Source organism: Ricinus communis, chromosome 5 (assembly GCF_019578655.1).
Source record: "Ricinus communis isolate WT05 ecotype wild-type chromosome 5, ASM1957865v1, whole genome shotgun sequence".
Taxonomy (NCBI): Eukaryota; Viridiplantae; Streptophyta; class Magnoliopsida; order Malpighiales; family Euphorbiaceae; genus Ricinus; species Ricinus communis.
Window position 1 is genome coordinate 28,798,918 of NC_063260.1, and position 24,058 is coordinate 28,822,975.

General features: G+C 35.7%; 3 protein-coding genes and 1 long non-coding RNA gene across 8 annotated transcripts; all 4 read right to left on the reverse strand.

The window, feature by feature from the left end:
• Positions 1-8,448: 8,448 nt before the first annotated feature.
• On the reverse strand, positions 8,449-10,619 carry LOC8289058 (peroxidase 20). 2 transcript variants are annotated; one of them, XM_048373739.1, is made up of 4 exons: positions 10,175-10,619; positions 9,905-10,096; positions 9,336-9,501; positions 8,449-8,968 (listed from the first exon to the last, which is right to left on the reverse strand). In XM_048373739.1, exons 1-4 carry the CDS (start codon positions 10,391-10,393, stop codon positions 8,535-8,537), a joined length of 1,011 nt encoding a protein of 336 aa, XP_048229696.1. In that variant the 5' UTR covers positions 10,394-10,619; the 3' UTR covers positions 8,449-8,534. The 2 variants fall into 2 exon arrangements, with proteins under 2 accessions (XP_048229696.1, XP_048229697.1); XM_048373740.1 differs by having other exon boundaries at positions 8,449-8,956; positions 10,175-10,606.
• A 963-nt stretch (positions 10,620-11,582) lies between these two features.
• Positions 11,583-14,955, reverse strand: LOC8289057 (ribose-phosphate pyrophosphokinase 1). Its single transcript, XM_002527592.4, has 8 exons — positions 14,599-14,955; positions 14,347-14,493; positions 13,979-14,227; positions 13,515-13,658; positions 13,215-13,382; positions 13,041-13,110; positions 12,437-12,518; positions 11,583-12,094 (listed from the first exon to the last, which is right to left on the reverse strand). Exons 1-8 carry the CDS (start codon positions 14,743-14,745, stop codon positions 11,914-11,916), a joined length of 1,188 nt encoding a protein of 395 aa, XP_002527638.1. The 5' UTR covers positions 14,746-14,955; the 3' UTR covers positions 11,583-11,913.
• Positions 14,956-15,771: 816 nt separating this feature from the next.
• On the reverse strand, positions 15,772-16,782 carry LOC112536228. Its single transcript, XR_003080277.2, has 2 exons — positions 16,493-16,782; positions 15,772-16,358 (listed from the first exon to the last, which is right to left on the reverse strand). It is a non-coding gene; the product is annotated as an uncharacterized LOC112536228 (long non-coding RNA).
• A 612-nt stretch (positions 16,783-17,394) lies between these two features.
• On the reverse strand, positions 17,395-23,948 carry LOC8289056 (type I inositol polyphosphate 5-phosphatase 2). Of its 4 annotated transcripts, XM_015724464.3 has the most exons (12): positions 23,334-23,942; positions 23,138-23,240; positions 22,965-23,057; positions 22,355-22,442; positions 22,156-22,260; positions 20,072-20,924; positions 19,499-19,683; positions 18,874-18,982; positions 18,295-18,443; positions 17,911-18,133; positions 17,632-17,655; positions 17,395-17,553 (listed from the first exon to the last, which is right to left on the reverse strand). In XM_015724464.3, the coding sequence occupies exons 1-10, from the start codon at positions 23,361-23,363 to the stop codon at positions 17,929-17,931; spliced, it is 1,920 nt and encodes a 639-aa protein (XP_015579950.1). In that variant the 5' UTR covers positions 23,364-23,942; the 3' UTR covers positions 17,395-17,553; positions 17,632-17,655; positions 17,911-17,928. The 4 variants fall into 4 exon arrangements, with proteins under 4 accessions (XP_015579950.1, XP_015579948.1, XP_015579951.1 ...); XM_015724462.3 differs by having other exon boundaries at positions 17,395-17,655; positions 23,334-23,941; XM_015724465.3 differs by lacking the exons at positions 23,138-23,240; positions 23,334-23,942 and having other exon boundaries at positions 17,395-17,655; positions 22,360-22,442; positions 22,965-23,016.
• Positions 23,949-24,058: the final 110 nt, after the last annotated feature.

The following is a 24,058-nucleotide window of genomic DNA, read 5'->3' on the forward strand; positions in this document are numbered from 1 at the left end:
TGCTAGCTAAAATAGCAAGAAGAACAATAGAGAACTTAAGACAAGTTGGAGAGCTTTTAGAGAGAGAAATTGCTTGCTCTTCTATTGAACTTTTGCTTGTTTAAGCTTGATTCTACTTGATGATTACAAATGAAATCTCTAAGCTATATATAAGCCTCCACCTCCTCAATGGACGGTAAGGATACATCTGATCTAATGACTAAGATTAAGTATTTAGAATATTCTACATATTCTACATGCTTCCAGATGATTTTAGAATGTTCTAGAATTTTCATTGCCTTCCAAGGAATTCTAGAGATGTCTTGGGCCTTTGAACCTTCATGTTGCTAGGGGAAACCTACAGCCTGTGACATTCTCTCCCACTTATTCTGGTGACGCCCTCGTTGCGTCCTCTTTATATGCCTCGATTAAATCTTTGAAATTTCACAAAATGAGCTCGTGCTCCCAACTAGCTTCACTTTCGGACAATCTCTTCCACTTCACAAAATACTCGACATATCTTGGATGGGAACCCCTTCTCGATATTGACCCGATGTGCCATTATTTCTTCGGCTTCTTTCTTGGTTACGGTTGTGATTGCCGTTGGAGCTCTCTTTAACTCGCCCCTACTTGGATCTTCCTTATCCTCATAGTAGGGCTTCAATAAACTCACATGAAATATAGGGTGCATTTTTAACTGCGCTGAAGCTTCAAGCGATAAGCTAGCTTTCCAACCCGTTGCTCCATTAAAAAAGGATCTTCGTAGTGCCTTACTAGTCCTTTATGCACCTTATCAAACCTTCGGCTTTGATGGAAAATGAGCTTTACCATTACTAAGTCTCCCTCCTTAAACTCCAAGTGCCTCATCTTTCCATCCGCCCACTTCTTTATTCTCTTTGCGGCCTTGGTTAGATGAGCGTGTGCCATGTCGGCTTTCTCATGCCATCATTTGGCAAACTTGAAGGATGCAGGGCTAGAGCCTTTATACCCTACGGCTAGTGTGTGTGGAGTCAATAGTTGTTGTCCTGTGGCAATCTCGAATGGACTCGCCCCTGTTGACTCGCTCTTCTACAAGTTATATGAGAATTGGGCCACATCGAGCAACCTTGCCCAGTCACTTTGCCACTCACATAATGCCTCAAGAATAACTTTAGCGAGGTATTCACCCTCTCCGTTTGTCCATTGGTTTGGGGATGAAAGCCTGTAGAGAAGTTAAGCTCGGACCTCATGAGCTTGAATAATTCCATCCAAAACCTTCCAGTGAAGCGAGTATCTCAATCGCTGACAATGGTCTTTGGTATATGCCTCAATATTTCACCACATGTTTGAGAAATAGGCGTATTGCATCCTCGACCATGTACTTTGTAGGCATAGGAATGGACATTCCATATTTGCTAAAGTGATCCACAACCACCATAATATTGCTACATCCTTCAGACTTTTGTAGGCATGTGATGAAATCCGTGGAGATACTTTTCCAGGGCCTCTCTAGAATCGGTAATGGCTCTAACAAACCAGCGGGCTTGTTTTGCTCCACCTTGTCTTGTTGACACACAAGACATGTTGACATAAAGCTCAATATCGTCCCGCATTTGGGGCTAATAATATCCACGCTTTACAAGTGCCGTGCGATGCATGCCTGGATGGCCCGCCCAGTCTGAATCATAGCACTCTTTGATGTTGGCCTTCCTCAAGCCTTCCCATTTCGACACATAGACTCTATTTCCTTTAGTGACAAGCACACCATCCCTTAGCCAGAATTGACGAGTCTTCTCTTTCTTCGCCAATTCCACCAAATTCTTGGCTTGCGGGTCATGCTTGAGTCCCTCCTTGACACGACCCACCAAAGGAAAGTCGGCGCTAGTGATGGAAGCCAACTCTGCATTTCTACTTACTGCATCAGCCACTAAGTTTGCCTTTCCTGACTTGTACTCCATCATATAGTCAAACTCTAAAGGGAATTCTTACCATCTTACTTGCTTCAGAGTTAGTTTCTTTTGCTTGAGGAAGTAATTGGTCGCCACATTATCAGTCTTCATAATGAACTTGGTCCCGAGCAAGTAATGCCTTTCGTAAATAATGGACCACTGCAATCATCTCCTTCTCTTGGACTGTGCAGCGGTGCTCGACATCATTGAGCTTACAGCTTTCGTAGGTTACAGGATGACCCTCTTGCATTAACACACCACCAAGTGCAAAATCTGAAGCATTTATGTGTATTTCATATGCCTTGGTATGATCTGGTAAGGCCAATACAGGTTCTTCCTTTGCCGTTTGCTTGAGTCCCTCGAATGCCTTCTGACACTTTGCATCCCAATCCCACACTTTGTTCTTCTTCACAAATCAGTTAGTAGGGATTCGATCGATGAGTAGCCCATTATGAATCTTTGGTAGTAATTGACAAGGCCAAGGAAAGAACGTAGCTCAGTCAGTTTCCTCGGTGGCTCCCAATCTTCGATGGCTTGCACTTTTGCCTTGTCCATCCTAAGTTTGCCGCCTCCCACGATGTGCCCTAAGAACATTACCTCTGGCTTTGCAAAGGCACACTTCTCCTTCTTGACATACAACTCATTTTCCTTTAGCACTTGAAAAACTTGTCGTAGGTGTTGGATGTGTTCCTTTAAGATTTTGTTGTATACCACGATGTCGTCTAAGTACACTAATACGAACTTGTCCAAGAAGGGTTGGAATACTCGATTCATCAAAGTACAAAATGTGGCAGGAGCATTCGTTAGTCCGAAAGGTATAACTGAGAATTCAAAAGAGCCATACCTCGTAATACAACCAGTTTTGGGCTCATCTCCCTCCGTAACCCTCACTTGATAATAACGCGATCGCAAATCAAGCTTGGTGAACCATTTTGCGTCACCAAGTTGATCAAACAAGTCTGTAATCAGAGGAATGAGATACTTGTTTTTCACCGTGATCTTATTAAGCGCCCGGTAGTCAATGCACATTCGAAGCGACCAATCATGCTTCTTTTGAAAAAGTACCGGTGCTCCATAGGGTAGCTTGGATGGCTTAATGTAGCCAACGTCCAACAATTCTTTTAGTTGCCTCTGCAACTCCTCTAGCTCAGGAGGCATCATGCGATAAGGGACTGTCGCAGGCGGGCTTGCACCTTCTACCAGCTCAATCTTATGATCCACCTCTCTCTTCAGTGGGAGCTTCTTTGGTAACTCCGCAAGCATTACATCTCTGAACTCTTCTAGGACCACCATGATCTCTTTAGGCACTTCATCTTGCGGCAAGATTGCCACTTCTTCCTTTAGTGCCGCAAGGAATATGGGCTGAGCCTTCTCTACCCGTTGGATAGTTGCATGGCCGAGATTTTCTTGGCTTATGGCTTGGCTTCTCGTTTTAAGGGGACCATGCAAGTATTTCCTTGCTCTAAGATACACATGGTATTAGAAGTAGGAATGCATTCACTTCTTCGAGGAACTCTATGCCAAGCACCATTTCATAATCATCTATCGTAATAATGGAAAAATCCAAGAGGCCAGACCACTCATCGAGGCTTACTTTGACATTTTGCGCAAATTCACATGTCGCACTCGGTGCCGAGTTGACAGCCTTGAGCCACCCTCGCTCCTTCGTATACTTGAAAAGTATTTATGCTTCTTTTGCCTCGAGAAAGTTATTGTTAGCCCCGGTATCCAACAATGCTTCCACCGTGTGGCCTCCAACCTTCGTCTCGATGAACAATCGACCATTCTTTTCGGACTTAGGCATCCCGAATTTGGTTTTGATAGCTCTGACGAGTTGTAGCGATCCCATCTTGGACGCCTCTTGCTCTCGTTAGTGTTCTTCCCTTTCTTCGACCAACGCAGAGAGCTTACTTTTCGTAGGGCATTCTCTTGCCTTATGCGGTCTATCGCAGAAGAAACACTTGAGACGTAGCTTGTCTCCACCTTTGTCATTCTTGTTGCCATGGTTGCCTCCCTCTCTGGGCTTGTCAAACCTGCAGGAGCCTTCATTTTTGTGGTGGCGGTCTCCCCTAACTCTTTCCATTGCCGTTTCTATCTTGGCTAGCCTGTGCTTGTTTTGCCTCCTTATCTCTATCAGGGATTCGATCACGGCAATGGCAGTGTTAAGATCTTGGACACCACGGTGCTCTAACTCTAACCTTGCCTAAATCTGCAATCCATCTGTGAACACAAATAAGGCTTCTTCATCGGTATAGTTGGGGATCTGAAAGAGCGTGTCTGTGAATTCTTTAACATACTCCTTGATGCTTCACGTATGTGCGAGTCGCCACAACTTGGCCCTTGCTTCTCTAGTAGCATTTTTGGGGTAGAACTGTTTCTTCAGATCTTCCTTGAATTCTCCCCACGAATTGATGGTGCATGTTCCTTTCACTATGTCATCACTCCTCCTTCTCCACCACAATATTACGGTATCTAGGGCGGAAGAGTGCGGCAGCGTCAACCTTTTTGGCTTTTTCTACTAAGCCAAGTGCCTTGAAGTATTACTCCAAGCTCCATAGGAAGTTATCAATTTCCTTCGCATTCCTTGAGCCTTTATAAGCTTTAGGCTTCGAAACATCTATCTTTGATGGAGTAGAGACTACCATAGGCACGCTTTCGCCTCCCTGGATAGCTGCCTTCTTGCAGAGGATAAGCTTTTTCTCTGTTGCTAATAACCTAGCAACCATCCCATTAAGCGTTTCCCTCAACGTTGCAGCCTTGGTAAGGAGAGTTCCTCCATTGTCTTGGCTTGTTCTTGACACTTGGAAACCCTTTCGTTCAAGGCAACTTGCATCCCTTCTTGAAGCTCTTCTCTCCCATTATTGAGCTCCTCGATGCGTTGCTCTAAGTCCCTGAACGTATCCGGCCATAGTTAGCTCGGTGGCTTTAACGCTTCCGGTTGGTCCTTCACAACCTCACTATGAGGTTGCCTTACCTCCTTGGTAACTCTGGTAGCCTCACTTGCTCCCGATGTCTTTGCCATTTCACTTCTTCAAGAATCGTGCTAACCTTGCTCTGATACTAACTGTCACAGGCTTGGTCTTTCTACCAACGAACCATGCGACACTAGCTACTTTCTACACGCAGACAAGTAAGCTAGTTAGCCTTACTCTTCGAATGCTAGGCAAAATGCTAGCTAAGATAGTCAGTCTTACCCCGCATCCTCAATGGACGGTAAGGATACATTTGATCTAATGGCTAAGATTAAGTATCTATAATGTTCTATACAATTTCATATTTATCTACATATTCTACATACTTCCAGATGATTCTAGAATGTTCTAGAAGGTTCCAGAATGTTCTAGAATCTTCCATTGCCTTTCAAGGCACTCTGAAAACATCTTGGGCCTTTGAACCTTCATGTTGCTAGGAGAGACCTGTAGGCTATGACAGTATGTATTCAGATCTTGAGTTTCAGCGAGTTGGATTCAATTTTTTTTCTTTCAATAATAAAAGTGTAAGTTGAGAGATCATTATTTATGTTTGATGGAATCGCATTCAATTTTTAGGTAAAAGCACACAAAAATGTCATGTGATTTAACCTTTACACTTAAAAGAGTGTAATTTTTTTTAATAAAAAAAATTACTATATGGTTTAATTTTTTTTATATTTTTACTACCTTACAAACTAATAATTTTATAATAAAATTACTTATTAAGTAATTTAGCACATAACTAATTATATTGAATTTATGTTAAATAGAACTAACATATTTTTTTAATTTATTAGAAATAAAATAAAATATTTTTAAAATAAAATTATAATATTTTTAGGAGTATTCTGATAGTTGATTTATCGATAAATCACTGATAGAATAATTTTATTATTAAAATAAATATTGTACTAATATTAAGTCATAGAAATCTAAAAATATTAATTTGTAAAATAGTAAGAATGTAAGAAAACTAAGTCACTGGTATCTTTTTTATCGTGAAAAAAACTACAGACTTTTAAGTGTAAAGTGCTGTAAGATATATATATTTTTTTTTTTTGCTTTTTCTCAAATTTTAAGTTATTTGTGCATGTTAGGGAGTGAAAAAGATCTCTGGGTTTTATTTCTATAACCAATGATTTGAAGGTATGAGGTTTTCTTTTTCTAACATGTATTCCTTCTAGCGCTTTGTATTTTTTGAGGTAAGAAAGAAAGTTGGTAGCTTTTTCATTTTCTAGTTTTGTTCCTGACTTTTTGTTTCATGGTTAAATATTTTTTTCCTTCTCATTTCTTTTTTAAAAGAAAAAGAAAAAGTGGTCTTTAGGTGTGTGGGTTACAATGAAGTCTCATTTGTGCTGGAAAAGGCTCAAAATGATAGTTTTACTTGAACGTAAGAGTGAAATAAAAGAGAAAAAGATTGTTCTTTCATCAACAATTAGTTGAGATAGTCACTTTTCATTTTCAAAATCGGATGTCACGACTCATTATATATAGTTTTTCCTTTTGCGATCTTTGTGTTTAGGTAGACTGATCAGTTTAGGCAAAGGGAAGAATTGGCGCCCTCCCTGAGCAAGCAGAGAAGGAAATTGCTGAAACCTTACCAACCCAAGTTGTTGAACCTATGAGTTACGCCTTTAGGGGACACTATGGTAACTTAATTGGTTTATGATCCTCCTTCGAAAGGGGTGTAGGAAGATTGGTAGGGCTTAATACTCTTTGTGTTTGGAATAGGTAAACTGGGCAAAAAAAAGAAAGGGTGACGCTTATTAAACAAAGCAACATGTGGGGCCACCATGTATAGTTGTAGTTTATGTTGTACTATTGGTTATTGCTCTGGTTACCAATGACCCCAATCTATTTATGGCAACCACCCCTACTAAAAAGCAGATGGAGATGTGCACTTAGAAAAGACAGATGAAAAATAACCTATCCTAAGAGTCTGGCATTGGTTTGTGGGTCTATGACGGTAGAAGGCCTTAGCTAACGTCCAAATCAGGGGAAAGCTATCGGCTGAGGTCTTTTTACTTGATCAATCCTTCTTAAATTATATCTTTGCTAAAAGAATTACTTTTGTAGTTTCTTATATAAAGATTCAGGAAAATATGCAGATCTTGGCTTATACAAGTAAATGGTTGATTTAACTCCAAAATGGCAATTTCCTTTAACCCTAGCATCTTCTCAAATTTTGAGCTTATGGACGGTGATGTATTTTTTCCCTGGCATCTCTTTCTTTTGGGTTTATTTTATTTTTTAATTGAGGATAATGTCGTGTTTTTTTTTATTTTTTTCCTACTGAATCATTCGGTTCAGTTATTTCTTTTTGTAGATTCGGTTTTCATTTTAGATATTTTAAAATTTGAAATTACACCATTTAGGTTCGGTTTTTCATCAAAAGTTCAATTTAACTGAAATAATCTAAATTTTAAATTATTTAGTAAGAGATATTTTTATTAATATTATAAAATTTAACTTTCAAAGTTATTTTAGATTCGGTTTAGTTATTGTGATTTATCATCCTATTCGATTCAGTTTAGATCATTCTCATAAAATTCGATTAATTCAGTTCAATCAATTCACTTTAATTTTAAATTTGATTTGATTTAGTTTATTTTCAAAATTGGTTCCGTTTATTTAATAGAACTGGTTCGATTTTATTTTAAACCGACACAACCAAATGCTCACCCTTAACTATTTTCACCCTTTTTAACGTTATTTTAACTCTATCTTCACCTTTCTCAATTTTCATTCCAATTTCTAGAGTTCATCTCGGAAATAAGAAGGAATCTGAGAAAAAAGAGAAGGGTTGAATATAATACATGGTCCCATGTAATTTGGCACATCAGTTGAGGAAAGACGAACACTAGCTAAGAATGAAAGACCTGTTTAATAAAGGGCTTTTAATGCTGATAAAGCCTAGAAATATGTTTATTTGCACCAAAAGAATTGATTGAGGGCTTATTGCTCTTGTACCAAACATTAGAAGTGTATCTGCAGATTTTCCCGATTACATTAGAGGAATGCATTTAATATGCTTCTTGTATGGACACATGGTGAATCTGCCTCCTAAATTTATGTCCAACAGTGAATAGATTTAATTTAAATTTTTTTAGTAAATAGCTTTTTGAATTCATGTTTAAGTATTAAATACATCTAATTTAATTTTTTTCATCAAATAGTCCATATACTTACATTCAAGGGTCAATTAAATTTAAATCTAAAATATTTTAAATATATTATTGTATAGCACATCACTAGATATTATTAGTAAATTAATGAAATTAATATTATTTTTAATTTTATAATTTAATTAAAATTTTATCATTTAAAAAAATTTAAATTAGATGTATTTAATCATTGAATTTAAATTTATGAAATTATTTGTTAAAAAAATTTAAATTGAATATATTTGATTTTTGGACATTAACAGCCCTTTGTCCTTTCTTGTAATGAGCGGCAAGTCTTTATAATTAATAAGGAAATTATGTTTCCCATGTCAATGTCAAAGTGTCTAGAACTAGTATGTATTAACTAAGAAAAATCAAAATGAAAGGAAACTAAAAGATGAAAAATATGAAAAATACAATTTTTTTTTATTGTAGCTTGGCTCAAACTGAAAGGAAAGTCTCCTGAGATAAAACGTAAGAAAAGAATTCTGTTAATTGTTGACAAACCTACAATTCTTTCTGATCTCTCCTTCATTCGCAGTGAGTACATTTATATTCCCCATCTTGATTATAGAATTTACAAATGAACCAAAGAAAAGTTCTTGATCAGAGGCATAAGCCCACACTTGCCTGATTATGTCCCCTTCATCATCTTCAGATACCAACACATTATCAGATCCTAACAACCCTCTTCCTTCAAGAATGTTTAGGAAATATTGGTTGTCAAATCTAGCTGGAGTCTTATAATCAAGCGGTGCTAATTCATTGTCTTTCCCTGATCTTGGGCATATGGACCGTAGGATTCTTCTATATGTAGTGTATCTCTTGTATTTGTCATAATTTTCTTCAGGATTCACGTTGTACGCTCTTTGCCTAAAGCTTAAGCATCTTGCCTTTCCCATTGTGTGACTACCTGTTTTATAAACTATTTTGATTGTTAATTTGCCACGGTCACTTCAAATAATTAATGGACTTCTTTATGTAAAAGAGTAAAAGAAATTTATGAAAATGGAGATTGGTAAAGGCTACACGAATAAACAATAAACAGTTAAAATTGGTGCAAGACTAAAGAACAAGATTGGTTAATCTACCTGATTTATTTATAATTTTTCAGTAAATTGGTAGTTAACCAAGCAAGATTGTCTTTATTTAGACATGGTCTAGTTTAAAAATGAAAACCAGACCGGAATTGAAATAAGAAAAAGGCCGTTTCAGTCCTGGAAATTTACAATCAAATGAGAATTACCACTTCAATTTGATTATCAAGAATCATTACATTTGCTATAATTTACCTGATAAAGCAACCAAGTCCCCAATGTCCAGCCCCTGTTGTTTAAAATTGGCAATTAGAGTTTCCAGAGAAGAGTTTGGAGAAGGTATAAACTTATTGGCACCATCGAAACTAGCTTTCAGGGAGTCCTTCCTGCCTAGCCATACATCCCAAATTGGCCCTCCTCTCTTTTATTTAAAAAGAAAACCATAAAAAAGAAAGAAAAAATTAGCATTCATTTACAACCTGCACAGAAGAAATAAAATAAAGAGATTACATATGCAGCTTATATCTCCTAAAATTGTAGAGATCATACATTTTAATTTATCTGAAAACCATATATAGAATAATGAAAATACATATATGATCGATGAGGTAAAATTTAATTTATATATTATATAATTCAATAAAATAGTAATAAAAAAAATATTGAATTCGCATTAAAAAAAAAAAGAGGAATAGAAACTTAATTTTTGTGTTTCATAAAATATAGGTTTTGTTATCCTTAAAAAGCAATATAAGGAAGTTATAATTGTGAGGAATAATATTTTAAGAAAGATTGAAGGATTGGTTAAGATCTCAGGCACATACTGAAGCAACAGCATCTCGAGCAGCCATCGCTAAAATATCACCACATGAGACAGTAAGTGGGCATGCTTCTTCTAAATCATACTTAATCTTATCAATCACATCAAAACCACGTAAAGAGTTGAGGTTAGGCCCTGCTTGCTTTTCACTAACCATCTCTCCATAGCTGTCCAGAAGAACAGATGCATCACAACCCTACAGATAACCATCAATTAGTGAAACCTCAATATATTCATATAATATGTGAGAAGAATTGAGGAAGAGATGCCTGACCATGACAAAACAATCATGAAAATGCAAGCGAAGTAAAGAAGCGGCCATTCTAGGATCTTTAATGACAGCAAGTTCAACATTGTATCTAACAATCTCTTCTGCTGAAGGGCATATTTCTTTGTAATAGTCTAGGACAAGTAGTTCACTCTCCCCATAAGCCATATTGGTACCTTGCAAAACCAAAACCAGTAAAATGAATACCTTTTTCATAAAACCCATTGGAGAAACTTATGTAAAGAAGATGACAATAGCTGGCTAGCCAAGATTTTAGTTTTGACTGCATGGGAGATGGAGAGGAGTACTCTTGTCATGCATAGCAACACATCTCATTTATAGGCCCAAGAAAGTAACATCAACTTGACAAATGATTTCTTTTCTTGTTCCTTTTGAAGGTATTCAAACCAACTTATCCTGAATAAATTCCAAAGTTGATACAACTAATTCTGCCTAACTTCAATCCCTTCATGAATTTCTGTGTTATATATAGTTAAAGAATTGGGTTTGATATAAATATGAAGCAACGAGTATCAGAATGACAAATCATCAAGGGGTATTAATTCGGATTGGTCAATTTGACATTTCAAATTTAATGATCTTATTTTGTATTACTAATGCATAGATTTGTTTCCTTTAGAGATAATTATTCTCTCCATCTCATTTTCGATAGTGATATTTTTCGTTCATTTAAAAGGTTATTTTCTTTTTAAATTATTAATTGAGAAAATACATATTTATGTCTCTAAATTTTGATTATTTAGTCAAATATTTGAATTTATTTTTTGTAATAATTTAACAATTTTAACATGTGTCTTTATTCAATGCGTTAACATGTACTACATAAAAATATTTAAATATTATCAAAAAATAAAATTTAAATATATGTTACGTTAAATTGAAAATTAAAAGTACTTAGATATTAAAAAAATAAAATTTAAGTGTCTATTAAATTAAATAAAATATTAAAATATTAAATTGACCAATCGATAAAAATTCAAAAACGTAATATGTATTTAGCCATATCAATTCAATAGTTCACTATTAAAAATACTCTTCATCACTTGACATCAATACGACTCGTTTAGTAAAAACAGAATTTAACAAGAGTATTTAAAAAAGAAAATAGTAAAAGATTAATATCATTAATTTAGAAATTCTAAAATTTATTAATTTATATGTCAAATAGAAATAGACTGTCAAAATGGGACTCGGACAAGTAAAAGCTTCAGGTATTAATTCATAAAAATTAAAAACTAAAGCCATATACGCCTAGCTTCATGCACTTCCATCAAAATGAGAGACCACAAAATTGAAAGCAATGGAAACATTGTTAGTATTAATAAAAAAAATTGTAATATTCATCAAAATGGGAAACCTCAAACATTTTGCTTGAAAGAATGCACTAAAAATATTAGCAGTCGATCAAGCCAATTTAAAGACATCTATAAAGACATCTACTTGTAAAAATTATATAATAAGAATATTTTAAAAAACTAAAAAGAACAAAAAAAAAAAAGGAAACAGGAGAAGGAACAGAAAGGAATGTATTGATTTTCCTATCTTGTGTACTTTTTGGAACCTAAAGTCTACATCTGACCACCTTCGTTGTGATAACCTATGAAAAAAATAAAAGGAACCGCCGCCACCATTGGATATCAAATTCAATGGCTAATGGAAAATTTGACCTTAATCATAGCTGAAGCCTGAATGGAGGAGGAAGCCAGCTCCAACAACTTTGGCCTTCACTGAGAAATGCTACTGACGGAGCTACCAACATGTATACGCCAAATCGTCTCACCCAACAGTCTAGCTACTGAAAGAACAGTCAACTGAGGGAAATAGTTTTTCTCAACCACTGGAATTGTATTTGTAACGATCACTTCTTGAAATCGGCCGCTTGACAACCTCTCAATCGCAGGAGGGCTACCAAGAAAATATATACATTTATATATATAAATAAATTGTACTTACCGGTACATGTCCATTTTAACAATGTACATTTAATGAAAATTGAGACCCTAAAAGAATAAGGGTATGCGAAACAGTCTCATGAAAAGTTCTGTGAATTTCCAAGAAATTTTACTTTTAAAAGGGTTCTTGCAAATTGGCATTTGTGGGAATTACTTTCGCGGGAGAAGAAGATGATAACAGCATTTGAGATATGGTGAAGTTGGGCGGTGGCATTTAGATGAAAAAACCAAGAACAGGACTTAACAAAAAAAAACCTAATAAACCAAAATCTAATATCTTAAGTGAAATTAATACCTGAAAACAGCATGCGTGCAGCACGCATAGACTGCCCTAGCCCCTTCTTGATGTAAAAGGTCTGCTCCTTTTGTAATTGTTCCTAAGCAATTTAATGGTTAAACCATAATTAAATAGAAGTGTCCGAATCATAGTAGACAGACCCCTCTAATATTATTTACCATGCATGATATATGCATGTAAAAGCTCATCTTTACCACTAGGTCGAGACTATTACATTAAGGTGTAACAAAATGTGGAAGTTGATCTATGAACAAAGCAAAACAAAACCCAAAATATTAAGAAAAAAAATCAATTAGCACAAAAGTAAAGATGCCTATGAATTTAAAAGTTAAACGACAACCATGCAGAAGTATTCTTTTAATGATATAAAAATTCAGATTAGAGGGGTAAAACAAGAGAAATTGTCAAGGAATCAAATTCAAAGTTATCCAAGCATTTTCAACAATCAGTTTTTTTGAAAATAAAAAAAAATAAAAAAGAAATAAAAAGAATTCAGTTTTCATTTCCAAATTTTCTTTTGCCTTTTTCTCTCTTCTTCAATTTACATGTGCTACTGAAAGGAGTTAGTTATAATTGGACTTTACTAACAAAGATTGCCTACCAGCAGTGTCAATCATGTCATCCAACATAACCGCAACCTTTCCTTTAACATCACCAATCAGGTTCATCACCTGCAACATTGAGGACATTGCGAGTTAAACAGGTACGTAACTAACTACATATGCATCCGGTAGCTTAAAGAGATAATGCCGGAAGAGGTTTGTGTAGCAGTTACCTCAGCAATATTGTGTTCTTGACGCCTTTTGTCGACAATAGCTAAAGGGGCATCAGACAACTTTTTAGCAAAAGATCGTGCTCTTGCAACTCCACCAACATCAGGGGAAACAACTACCAGCTCATTAGAACGAATTCCCTTGCTTGTTATATACTCAAGAATCACATGCTAAAGCACCAGAAGAAGCAATAGAATTATATCAGTGAATACACCATGGCTGAGAGTGAAAAGTCAAAATATATTACTGAATACACCGTTGTTGAGAGTGAGAGTGAAAAGTTAAAACTATGAAATAATTACCTCACAGATCGCCTGGTCCACAGGGATATCAAAGTAACCTAACGACTGCCCAGAATGAATATCACAAACAAGAACACGATTTGCACCTGCTTCAGTGATAAGGTTTGCAACAAGTTTGGCAGCAATGGATTCACGACAACTAGTCTGCAATTAATAGAAAGTGTGGATGATAAAGTAGATAAGATTTTTAGCATCTCAAAAATCAGGTTGAGGTCTGTATACGTTTCCAGGGTTTTTATTGCCTTAAAAAGATAAATTCAAAAAACTAGTGAGATCTCGAAACTAATGATGAGAAATTAACCTGGAAACCAGAATCTTTGTGAGAAAAAAAAAAAAGATTAAAGGGGAGTGAGATGTGAAAAAAAGAAATTACAAGTACTTATTCATTGGTGGTAATTCACAAGGTTTGCACACTTATGTTCATAGCTTATGATCTGCAGATATACAAGGCATAAAGGACTTGCCTTTCTATCGGCTCTGGCATATCCAAAATAGGGAATGACAGCAGTGATAGTCTTGGCAGAAGCTCTTCTACATGCATCTATCATGATCAAAAGCTCCATGAGATTCTCATTCGCTGGAGGACAGGTGGGCTGCAATAGATACACATCACATCCTCTAACACTCTCTTTCAATTGAAGATAAATTTCACCATCAGCAAATCGTTTTGTGTTGATCATTCCCAGTTCCAACCCCAAACTCGAGGCAATTTCCTGGGAGGGTTCCAGCATCCAATAATAAAGATCAAACATATAACCAGAGAACGTTCTTAATATGTTTTGAGACCCTTATAACTATAAATTTAAAAATTATAATTAATTATTTAATTTACCTGAGAAAGAGAGGGGTTAGCTGAGCCAGAAAACAATTTCATTCCTGAAACACTTCTGTCGACAGAATTCTCCATATGTGCAGATTCCAAGAACTTCGGTAGTGTCATCCGTTTATCAATGATAGGACTATGAGCCATGTCACATCTCTATCATCATCATCATAATATTATTATTATTTTTATTTTTATTGTATCGTATACGTGTCACTAAACAAACAAATAAAATATAAAATAAAATAAAGAAAAACTTACGACGCTTCTGAGAGAGAGTAGTCGAGAGCGAGAGCTGTTGCAAGCTATGGATACTCGACAGGTTAAACGAGAATGTGAGGACCGCGACGACGATGATAAAAACGACGGCTTTGCAGGAGACGCAAAGGGCATTGATGACAAACCCATCTGAATTAAGGTTTGATGAAGACGCCGGCGTTTGTTGTTGGTTTATGTTATGCCTTTGACTATTACCAGTACTAATATTTTCTCCATATTCATTCTGTGCTAGTCGTTTGTGTTTTATAGAATTGGAAGTTCTCTAATCCATATTGTATAAGGATTTTACCAAATTCTTAGTTCTTTATTTTATAAGATACGTGGTATCATATCTTAATTATTGCATCCCCAAAGTACGTTGATTTACATTAGGTTTTCAACTAAATTTAATCTTAGATAAAAAAAATTAAAGGTTTAAACTCAATTACTAATAAATTAATTGTCTAAATTATATAATACATTTTAATTTGAAATAATAGCATATATAATTAATTAAATGGAGATGGAGATGGAGAGCACGATGTGGCTATATGTATTGAAATAGAATTTGACAAGTTAAACTTATAACAGACTCTTGGTTAATGCTCAGATGTCAATAATCTCCTCCACCTTATTATGCTCTTCTTCTCAGGCACTCCTTTCTCTCTCTCTGCATTAAAAGCTGTTATTTCTATGTCACAAAAATCAGCTTCTTTCAGTTTGTTTATACAAGTTATGGATTTTAGTCATGAAGATTCACCGGCACTGATGTTAATTCTATAATCTTGGGAAAGTGGGCTTTGTTTAGTCTCTCTTGTCAGTTTTACACTTGTGGGTTTTTGAATTAGTTAAAAATGCCATCAGTAAATGATTGTGATTTAAATACTAATGATAATAGTTGAAAAAGAAAAAAAAAAAAAAGGATTCTGCCCACAGGAGTTACTAGCCTTGGCATACCAAAGAACTTACAGCGGGGCTTTGAGCGAGCGAGAGCCATTGCAGGTTAAAGAGACAGGTTCCATGGTGCCTACTGTCACAGGGTCAAATTTTGATCACAAATTTTCTGCCTGTGTGGCAACCAAGTCTAATACTTGGTTCAGCCGACCAACACTTTCATAGTATTACGATTTTCCAGTAATTATCCAAGCACACACAATTGTAATCAGTACACAATAATTTATAGGAATCACTCTCAACCTTAATCATTCACAATAATAAGAAAACACATCACGGGACTCCTCATACAAAAATTTCCAAAGGCACATTACTGCCTATTTATAGACAAGGCATTACAAGGGAAGTTACATGGGATTATTACAAGGCAGTAATGGCAGTCGACACCCCCAACTGCCTAGGGACTTGATCAATTGCATCCTTATCAGATTAGGTTAACTGTTTCTTGCCATGTTGGCAATTTGCCATACCATGTCTGAAATCCACCCAACTTAGCCTTAGAGATAACTGCCCAAGCCAGCCAGCCTGCCCACTTGTCATGTTGTCTGCCTCCCACATGTTGCACAGTCTACTTCCAACATTCCACATCTGTATGCTCACACCAGTGGCTGCTTAACATCTTGCTAAAGTCAGCCTGCACGCCAGTGCATCACCCAAGTCAGCCCAACATACTGCTCAGGCTAGGCAGCCTACCCGCTGCCTTGTTTACCCATATTGCTTCGCATGCCTACCTGCATGCCTGTTTGGCTTGCTGCTTGGGAGCAATGTGCTAATCCCTCGCCCATAGCCTTGCCCACAAACTCAAAGGCCTAAACACCCAATATTATACTGTTATCTTGTTCACCTTTAAATTTATCTCAAATGAATTTAATCATAACTATTAAATCAACAAAGTTTTAGGAAAAAAAAAAGAAGAAGAAAGAATTGAGTTGAAGCGTCTTACTTGATTGTGATGAACTCTTTTGCAAAATTTCAAGGCTGCATTAGCTATCTCATTCTCTCCTTCACAGTGGTCAAGGAGTAATTTCTTGTAAACCTTCCGTTGGTTTGTACAATTTTTCAAATGATATCAATCCATTCATGAAAAAACTTGAAAACTTTTAAGAAATATCTAAAATTAATTAAAAAAAAATTATTTTTACTGTGTAAATTTAAAAAAAAAAAATACTATTTTTTAATTTTTTTTTTAAAAAATACAGTGTGGTTTTTTTATTTTTCTTTAGTTATTGTTTTTATTTTTCTTTGGGTTTCTTTTTGTTGTTAAAAAATAACCAAAGAAAAACTAAAAAAACAATACCATATTTTTGAAAAAAAAAAGTCAAAAGAATATATCTTTGACATTTTTATACAATAAAAATATTTAAAACAAATTTACACCGCATTTTTTGATAAAAAATAAAAATAATATGAATATTTTTGTTATTTTTCCAAAAAAACTTGCACCGAAACAGCATTTCTAAGCCACCATACTTGGGCTTGGACATTGGAGCAAAAAGGGCTTTTCTAGCCAAGCTATGGGCTACCCAATACAATTCCCGATAATAGTGGTGTTTATGGCTTGTTGGTTAAGAGTGGCAACGTTGAAGTCATTCAACTGAAGATGAAGATGGATAGTTAGCTCGGGATGTTGCTCTTTTGGCAATGGAGGTAATATGGTTGATTTTTTTTTAAGCGGATTGCTAACTCGGTTCCACATGCTTTAACCAAATTGGGTACTTCTTATTGAGGATGAATGCCCTTTATGGCTTCTTATTGGGACTTTACTTTGTTTTACTTCTACTCTTTTTCTTTTGCAAGACTTTATCACACTGAATTCTTTTCTTGCAAAGGATTTTAACGAGACAATTTTAAGGTAAAGGTTTGTATTTCTCATTTAATGATGCCCTTATATTCCTTTTAAGAAAAACAAAAATATGATGCTCACGATTTTACAAACCGACTGCATAATCCTGCTTTCGTCTCAAAATGGTAGCAACTTTGTATAATTCTCTTGAATCACTGGCCCTGTAATATTTGATGTTTCAGGAAACCGAGTTAAGGGTTATATGTATTTGTCTATTGAGAGACCAGTATTTCTTCTACCTTGTTAATGTTGTCTTTGATTCCCTGTTTGAAATATAAATGCATGTAAGAAAAGCTAAATATATTGCTAAAAATCAAAAAGCAACCAACAATAATGTTTTCAAAGCAATACAACTCAACTATGAACTCAAAATACCACATAATATAATTTGCATGTTAGATGATCACCAACTCTGCTGAGTACCTATATTTAATCACTTCGTCCTAATATGATTTCTATAGTCATTATAAACTTTAGTTCCCTAATTACATGTACAAGATTCAAGGAAGTTTAATTACCTTGTATCTCCTAAGGCATTATTCCCCATCTTCGACTGAGAACATTACAGGATATACTGCTGCACTGCTGACATTAATTGCCTTTTTCAGCTTCCGATGATCTAGGACTTCAACCTCAACCAAAAACATAGAACTAACTGGTCGATGATCTGAGAGCCTCATATCTGTCCGCTTGTAGAAAAGTTGTTTTATACCTTTTCCATACCAAAGTATTCTATCGCACCTGCATATGATCTCAAGTACGTAACTAACAGATCAGGATGCATATATTGTTTTAAGTTTCTATTACATAATTCTTGTAGCATCCTAGAAGGGCAGGCAAAAATTCTTAAGCTTCTTCCTGTCAATCTCCAGTGTTGTTACTACCAAGTTAGCTGTACTTACCATGCTGGAGATCTCTTCTTTTCTCCCTCTTTTGGGTTCTCACCAATGTATCTGTCAGAATTTATCTCGTATTTGTAAGTGGGAGGAAAGTTTATCATTCCCTCTTTCCATCCATCAAATACATGCCCACTGCGGAGTTCTTTAATTAGCTGCCAAAGAACATTCCATTAACCTTTACTTCCATTATGATTTACAGCATACACGATGTTGGTTGGTAAGAAAATCTATTTTTAAAGAAGCTTATATACCTATATGAAAAATATTAACCTAAACATGCACTGACTTTTGAATAAACAAAAAAGAAATACTTCTGAACAATTGTCTTTTCTAAGGGTCGAGTAAGTTAGTATCTTCGTTATTATGGTAGGGATGCATACTATGTGGCAATGTTAAAATCCAAATCAGGTCTAGATTTGAATTCATTTACTGATCATAGTTCTATTATATGCTCCCCATTTGTTATACATTCCTAGATTTGGAAAAAAATACGTTATCAGAAGAACAGGTTAGTCAAAGATTAAGCAGGTTGGAAGTGCATAGAAAGGTTATCCAAATTAGATTGTTAATTATGAATCTCACCTGATCAGTGTTGATAAGTTCATCCCACTGCTTCAGAGAAACAAGTTTCCTTATATCAGAGTCCAACATATTGAGACGATAATTCAAATCTCCAAACCAGAATATTTGACTGCACGCAGAAAACAACAGATCACAACTCATAATCCCAACTTAACTCGACTAAGCCTTAATCTCAAGTTAATTGGGTCGTCTATATGGATTTGTCTTTTTTCTTTTCCACTCGGCACACAGTCTTGGGCTACATCTTCGGAAAGATGCAAAGCATCCTAACAAGCTCATGATAATCCTCAATGAATTTAGAGGTAAACATATCATATATGCCTTATCCTTTTTTGGCAAGTCAAATGTTTCATGTCTGGTTTGGAACTTCTTATCCTTAAATCAGATGATGTCTCAGTTAACTTATTTGCTTCATTAAGATATCTCAAGTGGATGGTGAAGAGAATTCATAAGATAAGTACATGACCTATTATGGACCTATACGCATACATTTTTTGCTCACAGATATACATGCTCATACAAATTTAGCCAAAATTAACAGTAAGAAACAGCTTCAAACACAGCAAGGCCAAGTTGATGAAATGAATGTTTTGCACATTGAGAATTGTGCCGAACGGTTACTTACTCATGAGATGGGATTGTCTGTGGTTGATCTGTGTCAAAGACAGATGAGAATTGGGTACGTCGAATGATTTCATAGACATCAGCATTACGCCTTTGTTCAGCCCCATCTTTCTGACCTGAGGTCAGATGAGAACAAACAAAGCATAGCCTTGACTGGAAAAGAGACATGCTAATAGAAACAGATCCCTGCATCAGCAACTTCCAATGAGACATACTGTAATAAAAGCCAAGCATATTCAGTATGCACATACATATTGATGCGTTATTTTCTGCATATTATGCAATCGACAGCCTGTACCCAATCAGGTTGCAACAGAAAAGGATAACTTGTAAATTTTTTATCAGTACCACAAGTATAAACCACCTCCATGCTTCAAATCAACCATAAGTGTTTCACTGATAATGCTGCAAATAACTTCATTTAGAAATTATTCCTGAGATGTTATACAATAATAATATTGTTTCATTAATTCTATTGTTAGTTCATTATTCATTTATGTGGTGTGGTGCCAAATATGGAATGAACTATCTTTGTGCATAGTCTGCTGAACCTGAGCATGAGAGAAGGATTTACCTTGTTTCCCATGTACCCCATAAGACCAACTCCAACAAGAGAGACCTTCAAGTTGTTTATATGTCTCCTCAATGTCTTCCGCACCCAAATCGATACATATATCCCAACCATTTGTTTGCTAACAATACGTACGTATTTGGTATGAGACTTGCCCTTGCCCATGATGTGTCCGTCATTATTTTGATCCCCTGGTACTTCCGGGAAAGTGTCATCTTCCGCTTCAGATGACCTATCAGACACATCAGATAGAGAATCAAGAACTTCAAGACCTTCAGGAACTTCAGACCTCTCTCGTTCCTCTACACATATTGAGCCTAGGTTCCCAAAACTATGGTGAGATCTTCTCAGTCCTTTGCCATTTATCGCAAAATTATGAGGACTAAGTCTAAAAGGATCTTGTGTCCAATTAAAGCCCATCCCGGCAGAACTGCTCATAACTCTCCGAAGCTTGGAATTGGAAGAGATAACTTGTGGGGTAGCTTCTAATGAATGTTCAGGCCAGTCTAATCTACTGTCACAGTCAATTCCATATATTCTCTTCAACTGTAGATTTTTTCTGGCGCCAATTATTTTATTCAGTTCATCTGTTTCATAATCATAACCAACAGCAGTTCCTGCAAATTCCTCATTCATCATCTCTAATGGCAGAGCATCAACCTCACCTGCAAGTTCATCAGCGACAGAAGAAGTCCTTAATACCGGAGATGGTGGGGCGCTGTAACATTTATGTTTGCTTTCAGGATGCGAAAATTTGTTCAGGGTTCTTCTAATAATTGCCTCCCATTTTGGAATCGGTCTACTGCTTTCTGCTCCCAGCACATTTCCAGCACTTAAAGGTACTACCTCTTGGAAACTGCAAAGAAAAATATGCATGAAATATTAAGATCTTCCATACAAGGAATAAAAAGCTTATTAGCAATCAACTGTTTCATTTTAGATGAGAAGTTACTGTTGCTGAGGGACTGAGGGACCTACATAGGCAGCAATTTGGACCAATGACAATTATAAGCACGGCAAAAGGTCTTTAGTATTAGGATTCTTAGATAGATGAAGCACGAATATTAATCAAAAAATGGGACCAATATCAAAGTTTGACCAGCCAGTCTGTTTCCTCAAATCTAATATAACATTTGACAATTGTTTAAAGTTTGGAATCCAACAGGTAACAATAAGAAACATTGATCTTCCAAGACATATATGAGCATGCAGTCTGGGAATTTTTTGTTCAGAACTTGGAAAGTTCTGAGCACAAGCTTAGATTGGTTAAGAAATATAATGCATATCAAAAACATTTTTGGTCCAGGAACCAATCAGAGGTAGGCCACAAGGTCAAGGTAAAAACGAGATTTTTTTTTTTTTTTGTATATATATCTAGAGTTAATCTAGAGCGTGCCGGGCAGGGAAGCAGTACCTCAAGAGTTTTTAACGCAGCTGCATACTCAAAATTCGAACTCAAGACCTTAGACCTTTACCATCTCATCTACACGCTCTTGGTGTCTAATAATGAGTTTTCAAGTGTCTGTACCAGAACTGACCCTAACCAAAAAAAATGCTTTTCCTAAGACTGATTCATCGAAGTTTTAGATTTTCAACCAACTCTGAGCTTAAGACTAATTTTTGATGTCAGATTCTTGGATAATTAGATGAAAGCAGAATGTGATCAAATAAAGTAAAATTTGAGATCGTTCGACCGTCTTTTCATCTAGAAGAAAAATCCTGTAACAGGAATACCTTAATAAATATTCACAAATACATCCATGATAACTTGAAGATATGAGATAGTCTCTGCAACTTTTATCTAGGTTGGAAAGACCCTACTTTCGGACCTCCATTTCTCATGTTTCACACATCTTCTATGAGTTAAGATTGAGCAAGTATAGATAAGATCAAGATTCTGTAAACATCAGATCCAGCAGATAAATATGCACATAGAAGCAACTAAAGGCGAAGTCCATCATCAGAGAAAGACACAGAAAGCAGAGAAAAGATTTCTGATGCAGTTAATTCATTGGATCCATACAGATTAATTTCTCAAATATTATCCCAAAATGAAAAATTAAATAACAGAGCAAGGAACTACTCACCCAATAATATACATATCTGCTGGTTCTTCTGTGGAAAGCCAGTCATCAATCTCAAGATCCTCATCTGGAAGTCTTCCAGCAACATTCCATGTGCCGATTGTAACCCTACATAAAACCCAAGTATCCAATAGTTTATTAAAAATCAAAGTAGTAGTACCTCTAGGCTGTCATCTCAAGAATACACGGATTACAGCCAAACCTCACATCCTTAGTATTTATGTACTGGGCACGCAGAGTTTCAGACTTTCCTCGCCTGTGTCTCACTGAATAGCCCTTGGTAGGTGCATCTGGATATGAAGGCCCCCAAAAAGTTATAATTTGAGATTCATAAACTTTGTCATACAACAGCATAAGATGAACTTCCACATTTATTACGGTAACTGAGCATGATCTCTCTTAACTATTATTTAGATCTTAAGTGTGCTTAAAGAAAGAAGCTTCAAATTCTCTCCCACTTTGAGCAAACTGTTGTTATATTCTCAAACTCAGCATCGTGATTTGTTACAGATTCAGGCCAAAATAGCACTTTCCAAAGAAGTAAAAAAAAAAAAAAAAAAAACTCAATTGCCAATCACAAGTTACAAGCAAAGAAAAATCTTAGAAGGCCTAAATATAGACATAATTGAGAAATTATGATGGTAAAGATTTCAAATCCTGTCCAGTGATCTTCACAAAGTAGGAACTAGTGAAGACAAGAATAATCTAGAGATGCACGTTCGAGCTATCGAAATAAATTAGATATGCTTTTTTGAATTTAAATGCACTTAACAAAAGTTGGTTTAAGAATGAATACAGAAAAGGATTATTGCCTGAAATTTGACCCTGGAATGAAGATTGGTTGACTTGTATCCTAGGAGCATGATCCTCATCCACATTAACTCTTTCATCTTTAAGAGAGCAAGCTGATTAAGAATAGCAGAAATCAATCATGATCAACCCCATAAAACAATTAAAAAAAATTGACTGAATGCTAGAATCATACCATCATCTTCACTCTCAGTCTCTGTGTACTCATCTTCACTAAAATCATACACCTTAGGCTTTATATTCAGCCATTTCTTCATGACAATGGAAGGCCAAAATGCCTATAATCAAATGCAGCTCTCCAATATGAGCACAGCTACTTAAAAGCAGCATAATTAGAAGTGAAGCAATACCAAGATGCATCAATAGCATACCTCAGAACGCTTTCCTCTCCTGGTCCTCATTATCTCAATCTCAAAGGTTGAAGGTGGAGGGTTTTAGCAATTATATAGCTGTCTTTGAACAGCAGGCACAGACATCGGATTATCACCGTCCTAGGAGATTACAATTTAAATAAAGGTTTAGATTAGTGCCCAATTATGAAAAGAAGGAAAAAAGAAATAAGGAAAAAGGCTGCTCTAAGGGTAGGCTGGTTGTCTGATGCCAAACACAAAGAAGATTCATGTTAGAGACCAAACAGAAAGGACAGAAAAAGCATGGACGTGTATTCAACACACATGCAAAACCTCAACTTGCAAAAAGGGAATAACTATATTAAAATGGTCCTCTTCCCACATCTCAATTTTCTGATACCAATACAGTCCAGCATGATATCATTGAAAATTCAACATACTCAAGTTTTAATTTCCATGAAAATCAAATTGTCACTTTCATCTGAACAAACCCAATAGTCATAAACAATCCTAAAACATCAATTCATGCTACAGCCATTACATTCAGCAATGAAAAGGAAAAAGAAACAACAAAAAAAAGAGGAGTCAGCCAGTGACCTAAAACAAAACCAAATTCCCCGTTTGAAAACACAAAAAAAAAAAAAAAAAAAAAAAACAAATTCCAACTGGGTATTTACCATTATGCAAACTGAAGCCAAACTTTAAAACAACCGACTAAGAGTAGCAACTGTAAAAAAAAATTATAA